Source organism: Haliotis rubra, unplaced genomic scaffold (genome assembly GCF_003918875.1).
Source record: "Haliotis rubra isolate DU_JTF1 unplaced genomic scaffold, ASM391887v1 Scf170, whole genome shotgun sequence".
Taxonomy (NCBI): domain Eukaryota; kingdom Metazoa; phylum Mollusca; class Gastropoda; order Lepetellida; family Haliotidae; genus Haliotis; species Haliotis rubra.
In genome coordinates this window covers 909,399-925,525 of record NW_025765670.1, presented here as the reverse complement: position 1 = coordinate 925,525, position 16,127 = coordinate 909,399, and the positions used below count along the sequence as shown (strand labels likewise).

At 40.7% G+C, this 16,127-nt stretch overlaps 1 protein-coding gene across 1 annotated transcript; it reads right to left on the bottom strand.

The window, feature by feature from the left end:
- On the bottom strand, positions 1 to 15,917 carry LOC124272529 (coiled-coil domain-containing protein 77-like). Its single transcript, XM_046707739.1, is given in 12 exon segments — positions 1 to 431; positions 1,638 to 1,790; positions 2,979 to 3,067; positions 3,070 to 3,103; positions 5,661 to 5,880; positions 7,861 to 7,933; positions 7,936 to 8,106; positions 8,995 to 9,169; positions 11,010 to 11,147; positions 11,670 to 11,791; positions 13,163 to 13,332; positions 15,892 to 15,917. Coding segments are annotated over 12 exon segments (1,536 nt in total). The 5' UTR covers positions 15,912 to 15,917; the 3' UTR covers positions 1 to 260.
- Between the last annotated feature and the right edge of the window lie 210 nt (positions 15,918 to 16,127).

Below are 16,127 nucleotides of genomic sequence, written 5' to 3'. Positions count from 1 at the left end.
ATGTGGGGAATCGAACCCGGGTCTTCAGCGTGACTAGCCAACGCTTTAACCACTAGACTACCCCACCGCCCCCAAACTTGAAGTGAGTTGATTGAGCTGATTCAGCAAGACACAGAAAGCTATCAGATTATGACATTAAAATGGTACAGCTAACAAAACCATGGTCTTTGTTTTGATTGATCAGCAAGTGACCTGACATATCACAGTGGTTGGAGAGCAATAACTTATGGAATGAACTTGTTAAAAGTCTGTCAACGATGTCACAAGTGTTTGAGGTCACTTTCAAGTCCGTAAACTTTGGCCTTGAGGTTCTTCAGCTCCCCCATCATCTTCTTGGACTTGCTGGCCGTGAAGCGGACATTCCGGAGAACCTGCAAGTCCAGATCGTCCGGCCTTTGAATGTCCATGTCCTCAGTGAAGCCCAGAGTAACCTGAAGCCGCAATGTAATCAGAGCTGAATATTCACAAAAGAAACATTCCGACTGGACACGAACAAACTCTACTTTCAAAGTTAGGAAATGGCAGTCCAGGTTTTGTAAATCTAAGAGCCCAATAATTACAATAAAATCCCAGTTGGTTTAATAGTATAATGTCAACACATTATTTTGGCAGATTGCATTTTTATGCTACATGCATACTACGCAAGTGAGTTTTTGCATCATTCCAGCAATATAGGGGACACTAAGAAAGGGCTTCACACATTGTTTCCATTTGGGGAATCAACCCTAGGTCTTAAGCAAGATGAACAAACGCATTAAGCACTGGGATATCCCACCACCCTGCATAGTATGCACAGTTGCATAAAAGGATTCATGCATAATTGCACAGGTAAACATACCGTAAGATATTGTACAGATGCCAATTAGTCGCTAATGTCAGCAAATTTGAGTTTTAAACAAATTTTAGTCTTATATTGCTGGAATTCTTTAGTATAACTACTCTATACCCCTGAACGTTTTACCTTGGAGTATTAGAATGCATAATAAAAAATAATCATCGCTAACTAGTTTATCATTACTTCACAATAAACAGTATAGAAAATGTCAGGGAAGTTAAAAAATGTTCCATTCAAAATCATTAAAGTTTTCAAAGTAATTTCTTCTCTAAATAGTTTAAGAAAGTAGAAGCTCAGACATTAAGAGGAACCTGAGGTGAACAAAGCTGACACAGTACATGTAAATAGTGGTCAAAGGGACATAATAAGGAAACATGCTGTACAAATTATCTCCCCCTACATCATGTGTCTGGTCAGCACTACAACACTGCCAGTGTCATTCTATATGCACTGACTTACAGAAGAAACAGATATATTCCAAGTATATAGAATTATTTTTATATAAGAAAAGTGGGTCAGTCATGATACTGAGAAATTTGCTATGAAAACACAAAAGCCTACAGACAGACATAGTTTCACATACAAAGACCCCAAAATACCACATTTAATGAGTCAGTGAGTGAGTTTAGTTTTACATCGCTTTTAGCAATATTCCAGCAATATCACGGCGCGGGATAACCACAAATGGGCTTCACACATTGTACCCATGCAGGGAATCAAACCCAGGTCTTCGGCGTGACAAGAGGACGCTTTAACCACTAGGCTACCCCGCCACCCCCTCTTTAAATGAAATAGCTATTACCTTATACAGCTGTTTCTCGACATCTTTCAGTCTGCTTCTGAGATTTTTTATGTCATTCTTGAAGCCCTCGACCTCCAGGTTGCGCCGCCGTTCCAGGTCTGCGTAACGCTGGTTCATCAGCTGCAGCCGCTTCGTCATCTTGTCGCTGCGATCCTACACATCAAACCAGCAGGTACTTGTGTCAACGTGTCACAACACATGTGGTATCAGCAATTAATCAATCAGTTTGAAGGAGGAGGAGGAGAATAGGAGAAAGATTATGATGAAAAAGCGAAGTAAGAGAAGAATAGGAGGAGGAAAAGAATGATTACGCTGATGAGGAAAAGGAGAAGTAAAGAAGAGAAGGAGCATGAGAACAATATATCAACCTAATTATTTATGAGTAGGCGGCTGACTTTGTGTGATGGTGATTAGGTGCCTGACTCTGAGGGTGTGGGTTCGAATTCCGGATGGAACTCAACCCCAAAAAGTAGTAGAATCTGTACTTTACTAAGAAAGTGTAATCCCAAATATAACGTATGTTACATTTGACCACTTTCTAAATGGAATTGTGTAATCATATGAGTAGTCTTATTGATGATACTCAAGGTGAGGTGAGGTGAAATTGGGTTTAACGTCGTGCTTGAGAATATTTTGCTCATATGACGACGTGTATGCGTGTGTATGTGCGGCTGCTTGTACTAGCCCAGACTTAAGCTGGTTTTATAGTGCTAGCCCACTGAGATACCATGCCGCAGTGAAGCATGAATACCTCACTCAGACACATTATACTGACTCCAAGCCGACCAGTCCTTGTTGTACCCATTAATGCCGAGCGCCAGGCAGGGACCAACAAGTACCATATTTTAACGTCTTTTGGTATGATGCGGTCGGGGATCGAACCCGCGACCTTCCGCTCTCCGGGCGGACGCTCTAACCACTACACCACAGAGACGGTCGATGATACTCCCAGTGTTTCCATGGCAACATGTCTGTATCAATGTATATACCTGAACAATTCAAATAACAATGGTACAAAGTCAGATACAATGAACCTTTGAGTGAGTGAGTGAGTTTAGTTGTACACCACTTTTAGCATTATTCCAGCAATATCACGGCGGGGAACACCAGAAATGGGCTTCACACATTGTACCCATGTGGGGAATCGAACCCGGGTCTTCGGCGTGACAAGCGAACGTTTTAACCACTAGGCTACCCCACTGTGCCATTTCCATGTAGTTTAGTTGCGAATATGCAAGCAAATTGTTTTTCTTAATAAACTAAAGGAGACTTGTAAATATGCAAGAAAATTGTCTTTCTTGCTGAACAAAACTTGAGACATTTGGCAGGTTTGAGTGTTACCTTGAATATCTCCCGCGTGACGTCACCCTCCTCCCTGATGCGTGACAGCTCGTCCTCCAGCTGTATGACCTGTTCCCGGTACATGTCCCCACCTTCTGGGACTGCTGCAGCTGGTACTCCAGGGACTGGTGGCGGGAACAAAACACATCAAGCATTCACTTCAATATTTGTGTGTTTATGGAGGCATAACTTTTGAGTGTGGAGTTTCCATTGGATGTGACATCCATCCAATGACCATGAAACTGACGTTTGCAAGTGTAAGAGCAACACGACATTGACGTTCGTAAGTGTGTGAACAACGTGAAACTGATGTTCGTAAATGTATAAACAACCTAAAATTGATGTTTGAAAGTGTATGAACAACGTGAAACTGATGTTCATAAATATTTAAACAACCCAAAATTGATGTTTGTAAGTGTATGAACAACGCGAAACCGACGTTTGTAAGCGTATGAACACCATGAAACTGACGATCGTAAGTATATGAACAACATCGAACTGACGATTGTAAGTATATGAACAACACCAAACTGACGATCATAAGTATATGAACAACACCAAACTGACGATCATAAGTATATGAACAACACCAAACTGACGATCATAAGTATATGAACAACACCAAACTGACGATCATAAGTATATGAACAACACCAAACTGACGATCATAAGTATATGAACAACACCAAACTGACGATCATAAGTATATGAACAACACCAAACTGACGATCATAAGTATATGAACAACACCAAACTGACGATCATAAGTATATGAACAACACCGAACTGACATTTGTAAGTGTTAGAACAATAAGAAACTGATGTTCACACATTTTCCACAAGAATGTGTTCTTGAAATAGTGTAAACACTGACGAAACTACTTGCACATTCTCGGGGCAACCACTGGGTATTCCCAAACATGAATATATACAGAAGCATCATTTTCTGACAATTATTTAGACCCTTCAATCGTAAACTTCCAATGTTAGCTTAATTGAATACCAACTTAATCTGGAAACAATTAGCATTTGTGAGGCATTACTTTGAATACATGTCCCAAAACTATTCACTTCTATGTTTTTATCTGTTAACACAGTGATGTTTCCATTGTTCTGTGTATAGACAAAATATATCTCAGTAGAAACAGAAAATACATCGATGAGAGGAAATAACCACTACTTTAAATAGATTAAACATTCCAACACCTTCTTAATGACTGCCAACTATACTACAGCAATTCAGGTCATGGAAGGTCACAGGATATTGTTATGAGTGAAGGTGTGATAAAGGGGTATATGACACCAATTCACTCGTAACAATGAAAATGGATCACACAACAATCTGACTAATTCAGGAAGATTTATTTATATTATCCTAACAGAAGGCTGATACAGGATACCAATTTACAAATGTGGAAAGTGAAGAGGAAATTGTCATAGATATATTATGGGCAAAGCAATATGGCATAGTCACCTCATTTTTAAATCCTTCCTGTACACCATTATTTCCTAGTTTCCATATTTGACACAGTCCCGACGTGGGTGCAAGTTTGTGAATTCACATTATGGGTACAACCACAACTGGCAAAATCCGTCCTCAAGAAACATCCCAGCTAGATCAGAATCACCGAGCTTCTCCCTATAAGCTGGCTGGCCACATTCAATTAACTGACCAAAGCTGAATTCATCAAATCCCAAGCTGTACCACTAGTTACATAACAATTTCTCGCTCAAGCAAAGGCCCCTCACCCCAAGCTAAAACTAATTACACCAAGTATACTCATCACTATCTAAAACTGTACATTATATTTGCAAAAATGTAATTTTCTGAGTAAAATTGATATTTTATACTTATCCTGACTCATGCTCTTTTGCTTGTCCCCTTCCTCTTGCGAACATAGTGGAACACTTGTATCTCCTTAATTGAAGCTCCCTTCAATGTAAAATCACTAATTGGTACTCACCCACGAGTTACCTCCCCTGCCGTAAGCGCGGGAACAGGTGTCGCCACCCTCTGGCCTCATGCTTCACTCTCTCCTGATTTTTCTGAGCCCAACACTTGAATTTACAGGGAAATCCAAACCAATTTACAAATGTGGAAAGTGAAGAGAAATTGTCATAGATATATTATGGGCAAAAAGCAATATGGCATAGTCACCTCATTTTTAAATCCTTCCTGTACACCATTATTTCCTAGTTTCCATTTGACACAGTCCCGACGTGGGTGCAAGTTTGTGAATTCACATTATGGGTACAACCACAACTGGACACATCCTGTCCTCAAGAAACATCCCAGCTAGATCAGAATCACCGAGCTTCTCCCTATAAGCTGGCTGGCCACATTCAATTAACTCACCAAAGCTGAATTCATCAAATCCCAAGCTGTACCACTAGTTACATAACAATTTCTCGCTCAAGCGAAGGCCCCTCACCCCAAGCTAAAACTAATTACACCAAGTATACTCATCACAATCTAAAACTGTACATTATATTTGCAAAATATGTTTCATCACCCATAACAATATTATCAAGCCACAAGTAATGATATTTACAAAATTCTTGAGTTGGAATAGAGGACAATCTTTTTACATGATATCCTAACGATGTCTCAGATAGATAAACAAGACCCGAAAGCAGCCATTACAACACGGAGTTGCCTGGTTACCTAGACCGGCTACATACCTGAAGTTCTTCAGCATAGTGGCCTCTCTCGTAACCTGCATCAGTGACGTTGATGACCGTGTCCTTCCCGCTGGTAGTCAGCCTCTGTTTACACTCGTCCATCTCACGAAGTAAGTCATCCTTCTCGGCCATCCATCCCCGCTCATTGGCTCGACCCTGGTAGCGTAGTTCCAGGAAGTCTTTCGTACTGTCATACAGCAAGTCTTGTGTCTTATGCAATCTGAAATGTAGCAAGGTTAAATTAATACTGACAGTAGCAGGTGACCAAGTCTAAATGAAGACTACCGAGCAAAAATGTTGTTCATTTCCGATGAACATCAGTATGTCACATGATTATGTTATCATTTGAGCAGAGACTTACAAAGCGATTCACGGAATTTGCTAAGATGAGGCACTGTGTCCATCACCTGATGTCAAATAAAGACAAATTCAATCCTGAGATGTTTCCCGAAGTGCAATGTCAACTGAATTAAAGAATGCCTTGAAGCTGACTAATAAGTCTACCATCACATATCTCTGTTGGTTTAACACTGCTTTGAATAATATTCCAGTTGTATCTCAGTGTATCAGCATAATGTGGCAGGAAAGTCCAGAAGTTATGCAGGTCTCAGTTGTTTACTTCGTTGAAACACATGAGCACTGGTATGGGTTCCACTACACTAAATCAGTATCACATGCTCCCTGAGCAAGAGCCGTATGTAAACAAGTGAAGAGAGACAGAGACATGTGACAGCTGTGATTGGATAAAATAGTGTAAGACGTTTATGTTTTTTAAAAGTACATCCAACCAGTAATTAAAACTGACCACAATTTTAAGTATTTAGTGCTGTCATTTTTATCACCATCACTTATGCTTATTGTGTGTACAGATATTTTCCAGTAGGTGACATTTGGTGCAGAACTGGGGTTGATGTGTTCTGCTTCCTGTGCTCGCAAAAGGAGCAGGACAAGTTGGCCTTTTATTTTGTTTTATGGTAGTTTAAAGGCCAGAGTGTACCTATGTGTACATGGAATGGCTGTTGATAGCCTGGATATTTAAAAAAAATATATAAGGTTACTATAGAAGTCTATGGGAAAACATTTGGTGGTGTGTAACCTATGGTTCTCATACATTAATACTTCAAGGGAGATAACCCAAGGTAACAAATTTCACATTATCTCCCCTTTGTCCATGTCTGCCAACACAGCTGCCAAGAATAGCAAGTACATATTACTTGAAAAATTCTGCTGGAATCTCCAAAGGTAGTATTCTCCACAGGTGTCTAGTTTCATAGATTGAAAATGAGACACTGATTCTATGAGGAGTTTTGAATTGATAAACATATTGCAGTTTGAGCTCCATGATGGATCTATTTGCCTCTACATCAAATACAGAGTCACACTATGAAACTGTTTGGAACTGGAAAAAAACTTGAAAATTAGGGTTCTAAATTAACACATTAACTTTTTGCCATGTGTCCTGATAGTGATTTCAAAAAGGTTTTCATTTACCATACAGAGTAATGTTTAAACTTATTCGTGGATGTTTTTTTCAGGACTCATTTTAAGGGAAGGAAACTTGTAACTGGTGCAACCTGAGGTATTCACCTTGCTGCACGAGAGAAAAAGAAGTTGCACCTGATGTTTAATAACAAAATTCATAATGCTTGAGTTTTGGTATTGATGATTTAGAAAGGATCCATGTATGACATGAACAGTAACGGTCATTCAGTCACTGTCCATGTAGTCATTAGAGTCACTGCTCCAAGCCTTTCTCTTTGCAAGCTGAAGTCATGTCATATAAACATGGACTGGATACAAGTTGGTATAAATATGAGCTTGCATTTGGCAGTCTCTTAATTCAAGCCCTTTTTTGATAATGGATATATTTACTTTAACACCAACTTCATCAGTCAAATCTAACTTTGAAGAAGAACACTGCCACATTCACTAGTGTTACCACTATGATAAACCCAGTAAAATCTAGATATGTTTTATATTTGTATAGTTATCCTGCATTACTCCTTAATGCATTTACTGCTTTCCCTTGTGACATCAGCTTCTTCCGGGACCATGGGCGCAGTGCAATGGCAATATGGCAGCTCGCTTAGTTGGAACAACTTCTCTTCGATGTTTCCATCGCACAGCTTTGTCTTGTCAAGGGAAAGCAGTAAATGCATTAAGGAGTAATGCAGGATAAGGTAAAAAATCATGTATTTACTTTTCAGTGAGAGTTCTGATCTTGTCCTCATCCCGCTGTCTGCGAGTCTCGAACTCTTCTTCTTTGACCCTTGGTCCTCCAGCATGGCCTCAGCCTGTTCCTTCGCCAGCTTGGCCTGTTCCTCCATCTGGGCCTGGAGGGCCTCCACCTGAAGACACAAGGCCTGGTTGTCATGCTGATACTTGGCCTCTGGGTCTGGCGACAGCGACGTCCTTCGGTCACTCAGTGCTACCTGTTTCTTCTTTACTGGAAACAAAGTTTGAAGCATGAGGCTGTGGGACTGCAAATCGTTTCTGGTTAAAGAAGGATCAGAACTGAAGTCGCTTCAAGCCTGAATCGTAAATTCAGATTACACTGTACATCTTATTACTCAATGAATAAAACGATAAACCTAAACTTGTATCTTTAACCTGTAAAGATCTGGGTTGAAATTGATCTTCAGCAACCTATGCTTGTCATAAGAGGCGACAAACGGGATCGGTTTCCTTGACTTCATTGACATGTGTGATTATATCCCAGTTGCATAAATCAGTGCTCATGATAATAATCACTGGATTGTCTGTCTATACTTAATAAAGGGATTTGAACCTGTGATCAGCAGATCCTGTTTAGATTTAGGGTCATTGGAATGCCTTAGACAACTGGATGACATTGTGAACCAGATTATCTGTGACTGTGATAACAGATTTAGTGAAGACAATACATGAATTTATATAACTTTTACTGCTGTCCAGATTACTTGGATGACAGGATATGGTTTGATTAGAATATCTTGTTAAGAAACTATACAACCCTTTTCCTTATACACGTTTAATATTATTAACACTCATTTGCAGTTTATGAAACTGCCAGTATTAAAAATATAACATTACAATCTCATGTACTCACTAAACATGTGTTACAAATAAGTGTTAACGACTCTGAATCCATGACGTCATACAAAAAAGTCAATCAACAATTTTTCTGCTTACACAGAGATGTCCTGTACATATTTTGATTATCCTGATAACAGGAACACAATAAATCAGACAGGAAGCAGTTTCAATAAAATGAATAAAATGTTCAAAATATTTCAAACCAAGCTTTAACTTCAGTAGTACATTGATAGAATAGCACACTGTTCGCATCACCTACATTTGTGCTGCTGATGGTGTGTCCGGTTGTCCTGGTTACCTGCCTTCCTTGGCAGTTTCTGTTCTACAATGGCTTTAGCTGGAGGCTCCTTCATGAAGTATGTGATCTCACTGTCAGGTGTCGTCCCTAGGGCCAGCAACTGTTGAATCTTTTTCTTGTCCTCCAGCTCCCGGATCTGTTACACAAATGCATGGATCTGTCACACAACACATGGACCTGTCACACAACACATGGATCTGTCACACAAACACATGGATCTGTCACACAGTCACACATCAACATCTCACACAATCACATGGATCTGTCACACAAACACACTGACCTGTCACACAATCACATGGATCTGTCACACAAACATATGGATCTGTCACACAAACACATGGATCTGTCACACAAGCATATGGACCTGTCACAAAATACAAGAACATAGACACATCTGTCACACAAACACATGACTATGTTACACAAACATATGGATCTGTCACACATGGACATGTCACACACATCTGTCATACAAACACATCTAACACAAACACACGGATCTGTCACACAAACACACATGGACATGCCACACAATCACACACATCTGTCACACACACATCACAGATCTGTCACACAAACACACATGGACATGCCACACAATCACACACATCTGTCACACACACATCACAGATCTGTCACACAAACACACATGGACATGTCACACAATCACACACATCTGTCATACAAACACATACATCTCACACAAATACACTGATCTGTCACACACATCTCATACAAACATATGGACATGTCACGCAATCTATCATACAAACACACACATCTCACACATGGACATGTCACACAATCTATCATACAAACACACACATCTCACACAAATACACTGATCTGTCACCCAAAAACACACATCTCACACAAACACAAATGGACCTGTCACACAATCACATATGTCACACAAACACATGGAACTGTCACACAATCACACCAATCTGTCACAAACAAATCGATCTGTCGCACACACAGAGATCTGTCACACAAACACACATCTCTCACGAACACAAGGATCTGTCACAAACACGAATCTGTCACACAAGCACATGTCACATAAACACATGGACCTGTCACACACACACACACATCTGTCACAAAAAATACATATGTCACACAAACATACCTGTCACATACACACATCTGTCATACAAACACACAGATCTGTCACACAATCACATCTGTCATACAGTCATGCATGTCACACAAACATGGATTTGTCACACAATCATACATATGTCACACAAACATGGCTTTGTCACAATCATACATATCTGTCACACAATCACATATATCTGTCACACAATCACATATATGTCACACAATCACATATATCTGTCCAACAATCACATATATCTGTCCCACAATCACATAGGTATGTCACACAAACACATAGGTATGTCACACAATCACATGGACCCGTCATATACACATATCTGTCCAACAAACACACAGACCTGTGACACAAACACATAGGTATGTCACACAATCATATGGACCTGTCATACACACATCTCTGTCCTACAAACACACAGACCTGTCACACAAACACATAGGTATGTCACACAAACACATAGGTATGTCACACAATCACATGGACCCGTCATATACACATCTCTGTCCTACAAACACACAGACCTGTCACACAAACACATAGGTATGTCACACAATCACACATGTCACACAATCACATGGACCTGTCATACAACAATCTGTCCCACACATGGATCTGTCACCCAATCACACATATCTGTCACACAAATATGTCACATACACATACCTCTCACACAAACACAGGCTTCTCAGACAAACACATGCAACGGACGGACACACACGACCTTCACACAAGCACACAAATCTACATAGATCTTCACATTTGTAGACAATGGAAAATACTAATTTGCTGAATATTTTGTACGTTTCAGAGTTTGTTTAATTAGGTTTGCATCAGTGTTCCAATACTGTACCTTGAGCCGATCATTTTCTGAGTAGAGTCGGAGTACATGCTCCCTCTCCTGGAACAAGTAGATCTGCATGTCGCTGAGAGCCTTCTGCAACTCTACAATCTCCTCCTCCCGCTGCCGCAACTCCCACTGCATCTTGTGCTGCATCAACAATGACGTCATTAGTGTTGGAAATTAAGCATGTATCTTTACATACGCAATGGGCCTTTTCATAACCCAAATTTTAAGGATAAAGATTTAATGAGTCTGCTGATTCAAACCCCACAGAAGACTTAAAGGACTTTAATTTGACCAATGGTTCTAGTTCAGCTGCAACACAGGCATACACTGCAGTGAGTGCATGTTGATTCATACCACAGTCAGCAATATTTCCACATGTATCACAGTTTTATGCCACTTTCAGCAAAATTCCAGAATAACATGGTAGGGATACAATTGGGCTTCACAAATTGTACCCATGTGGGGACCCGGATCTTCAGTGTGACGAGCGGATGCTCTAACCATTAGGATACCCCACTGACCCCAGAATTCCAATGTTGTTCAAGTACAAACAATGGGGGCAAGAAGCACCAGGGTACGGCATTCAACATTAGCCGTACCTTACATTCCATTCACAGGGGATTCAATAACATATCCACCATAAACGCTGTCTGAAATAAGTACCTGGTCCTCATATGTGACTTTATATTCCTCCAGTTTACACACAACTTGATCATGTTCATCATCATACTCGGCTATCTTCTTCCTGTAGTACTCCAGCAGCTCTCGCGAGGGACGAAGATGACCTGAAGCATCACACGATCTAGTGTCTTCATACAGCAGATGATTGATTGTTCTGTAACGCCGCACTCAGCAATATTCCAGCTACATGGCGGCAGTCTGTAAATAATCCAGTCTGGACCAGACAATCCAGTTATCAACAACATGCTGGCTGAGTATGGTTTTATGCCGTTTTTAGCAATATTCCAGCAATATCACGGCGGGGACACCAGAAATGGGCTTCACAACTTGTACCCATGTGGGGAATCGAACCCGGGCCTTCGGCGTGAGGAGCGAACGCTTTAACCACTAGGCTACCCCACCACCCCATCAACAGCATGAACGTTGATCTACGCGATTGGGATACGATGACATGTGTCAACCAAGTCAGCGAGCCTGACCACCTGATCCCATTAGTAGCCTCAAACAAGGGTTACTGAAGACCAATTCTAACCCGGATCTTTATTATTTTAGGATATATATATAGCGCACATATCCATGCACTTATACATGCTCAAGACGCTGGGTTTTTACCCTTGATCATTGGATGTCAATCTCAACAGCAGAAAGTATTATCAATCTCAACTCCATGGGGATCATACACCTCTTGCAGCCACTAGGTGCATCAAGTTATTGCGGCTCTCCCATCCTTACGAGGTACCCATTTACAGCCGGATGAACTGGGACACATAGTCACAGTACTATGTCCAGGTTTTACTGCACGTAAACTAGGCACACGTTGCATCTGCAACTAGGTGTTTGCACATTTTCATGTGACCACCATCTGGTCATTTACCAACGGATTCATGGGTTCTTTTAAGTGCACAGGGTTGTGTACTGTACACTAGGGGTTGTGACAACACTGAAAGAGTCTGCACACTGCAAGTTGACTCCAAGGTTTTCATACTCGGTCACAGGTGGGCTCGATCCCTCACCTCAAGCTCACTGGATCACAAGCCTGGCGCCTTAGACAGCCCACCCACCCATGAGTGAATATTATCATCTCCAATATTGATGTGGATCAATGCTTGTGTCAATCACTGGATTGTCCTGGCCTTGGCTCGATTATTTACAGACCACTGTCATATAGCTCGGACATTGCTGAATGCGGCAGTAGTGAGTGAGTAAGTATAGTTTTACGCCACTTTTGGCAATATTCCAGCAATATCACGGCAGGGAACACCAGAAATAGGCTTCACACATTGTACCCATGTGGGGAATCGAACCCAGGCCTTCGGTGTGACAGGCGAACGCTTTAACCACTAGGCTACCCCACCGCCTGAATGCGGCAGTACACAACAAACACACAGTTACTTCAGCCTCAATGGAAATGCATTTATAAATCATGGTGAATTTTGAACTGAAGTGTCAATGGGATATTCACTCAGAGAACTTACCCAATCTTTCATTGATGCTTGGGAGATCTGGAGATTTGGAAGATTTCTTGCTGAAGCTGTTGTTGTTCATGTTTTCTTCAAAGCTGTTATTCAACTGACTCCTATCTCCAGCATTCTTACGGGACTGGGGTGTCCTTGGTGAGCGAACTGACTTTTTTGATCTGCCAGGACTGGAAAATTAAAATTGAAATTGGTTTATGATTCTGTGTCTCTACTACAAAACATAATTGCATTAAGACATCATAATTCATTCAATTTACCTATTATGATATAATCAGATCTTTATTCCAATATGGACCCATGGAGATCTGGGTTAGGATGATCTTCAGTAACCCATTCTTGTCGTAAGAGGCAACTAACAGGTTCAAGTGGTCAGTAGTGGTGGGACGATTCATCAATACGCAACGATCCAAGGGCCACCAATACAGTGAATCGATACAAAGTTTTACATTGTCATGTATCCTGATACGATACTTCAAATGGGCCGTGATACACGATACATCGATGTATTCGATTCGATCGTAACTTCAGTGCACAATACTTGGGCAATATATCGTCATGACTAAAATTTTAGTATCGTGATGCATCCTACACCGGTTGTATGCCAATACCAGCAATAGTGGTCAGGCTCACTGGCTTGGTTCCCCAGTGCCCAGGTGCATAGATCGATGCTCATGCTGTTGATCACTGGATTGTCTGGTCCAGACTCGATAATTCACAGAATGCTGCAATATAGCTGGAATATTTCTGAGTGCGGCGTAAAACTTAACTCACTCATTATTCCAATATCCTACATCTCCATGGGAAAGTGTGTCAGACAAGCCTCCAGATTGAGGTTTGACCATCAGAGATGAATGAAGAATGTGTAGGTGCTGGAGTGAGTGAGTTATACGCTGCTTATAGCAATATCATGGCGTGGGACACCAGATATGGGACTCACACATTGTACCCATGTGGGCAATTGAACCTGGGTCTTCAGCGTGATGAACGAACGCTTTAACCACAAGGTTACCCCACCACCCCGATTAGGTGCTGGATCCAATCAGCTGCCAGCTTTCAACCACAAGTCAATTTAATTTCCGTACTGGTATGATTCTGAATTATTTACCTACCAAACAATACCCACCCTGAACTCAAATATTCCTTTAAAGGTACAGTCTCGTTAAGTTAAGACCTCTCACTCCGATACTAGGAAAAACGACTGCATTGCATAAATTTTCTAATCAGCTAAAAGGCTTCTAAATCTATTGCATGAGTGAGCAAAGCATCTTAACAGATTTAATGGGACTACTAGTTGTACTCCCTTTTGGGACAAGGTGTATGAAAATTAACAGCAAAATAACATCTTGGCCGTTATGATTTACAGGAATCAGGTATGTTTATCTGAAGGACTTGCTCCTTATGCCAAGGATTTCAAAGCCATGGGGCTGATTAGAAAAGTCACCTGACATACAGTACTCTGATTGGAACATTTTAGTGGAAGATCTGATAGTGCTGATTCACCATTAAGGGCATCCTCTATAATCTCCAGGGTATACGTTCCGATAAATCTCCAGTATACCCTGGATGCATCTATGGCTTGGCCCAATAATTTTATTACCTCCCTTTGCTGGCTCCACATTCTCACAGTACCCAATCAGCTAAGCTGCCATTACAACCAAGCTTGCCAGTGTCAACAAAGATAGCGGTCGCAGCTGCGAAGGTTTGTTTGCAATGTGACTCAGATTTGGGGGGAAATCATACAGACAAATTGATAGGGATGAAACCTTAGAAATATATGCAAGAACTCTTTCTACCTCTTTCAGAGTACCTCTGCAACAATTATGTTGCCAAGTTTAAACGGATAGATAAAAGACGCGATAGTGAGTTGTGATTGGTAAATTCAACTTCCCAGCATAGACACCTGATTGGTTACAAAGCCAGCCAAGGGAGGAAATAAAATCACGGGGCAGAGCCGTAGATGCATCCAGGGTTTATAGTGGAGATTTATCGGAACACCAGAAATAGGCTTCACACATTGTGCCCATGTGGGGAATCAAACCCGGGTCTTTGGTGTAACGAGCGAACACCTTATCCGTTAGGTTACTCCACTGAGGTAGTAGTGATTTTAGATACCATCAATGAGTGAGATGGTGTATACAAAACCTTTATTGCTCTGTCTCCAACTCGATAAGAAAATATATTGTTACATCTAAACTATAGATCAAAGTACTAGTATTTCAAGCCTAGAGAGTCTGATTAAGTAATTCGTGTTGTATTTGTCATTAGATCAGGATGCATGCCATTTGCTAAAGTGTATAAAGTGCGATGAAGATTTGCATCACACATCTAGGTGATTTCGAAAAAAAATGTTTCCAAAGCCAAATCGTTTGTAGGGAGCAACGCAGAAAAAGTTGCTAACTTTTGTTGCATCCACAGGATTGGTGACAAGTGTGAGACAAGTGTGAACGTATTACATTTTCAATTTCTCGAAATGAATATCATGGCAAGATCTATTTACTAATTTAGCTGTTGTTAGATCTGTCATTAGTGTTAAAGCAGACGTTTGCAAGTTCGTGCATGTCTCAACCGCAACTGTTGTCAACACATTACATTTATGGCAACACCGTTTTTCTTTCTGATCGTCTTTTAATGGCCATATAGTATGTGCACCCAACGTGTGGATGATTTTTCCCAACCATCTCTCATATTTGTAGATATAAACAAATTTGAACTGTGCACAACTTTACCTCGCACCTGCAGACGCCATTTTGAAAGTTCCGCGTACGGAAGGTCCGCAGTAAAATTCCAATCCATTTAAGTTACAAACTATGATTGGTTACCAACATTTTTAGTTCAAATTAAATCAATATTATATGTCTCATTATTAATCAATTTGAATACATTTATTTTTTTATGTAAGCATGCAGAGTGAAACGTATCACAGTTTTGCCTATGACATTTGCATGACCTCAGTATACGCTGT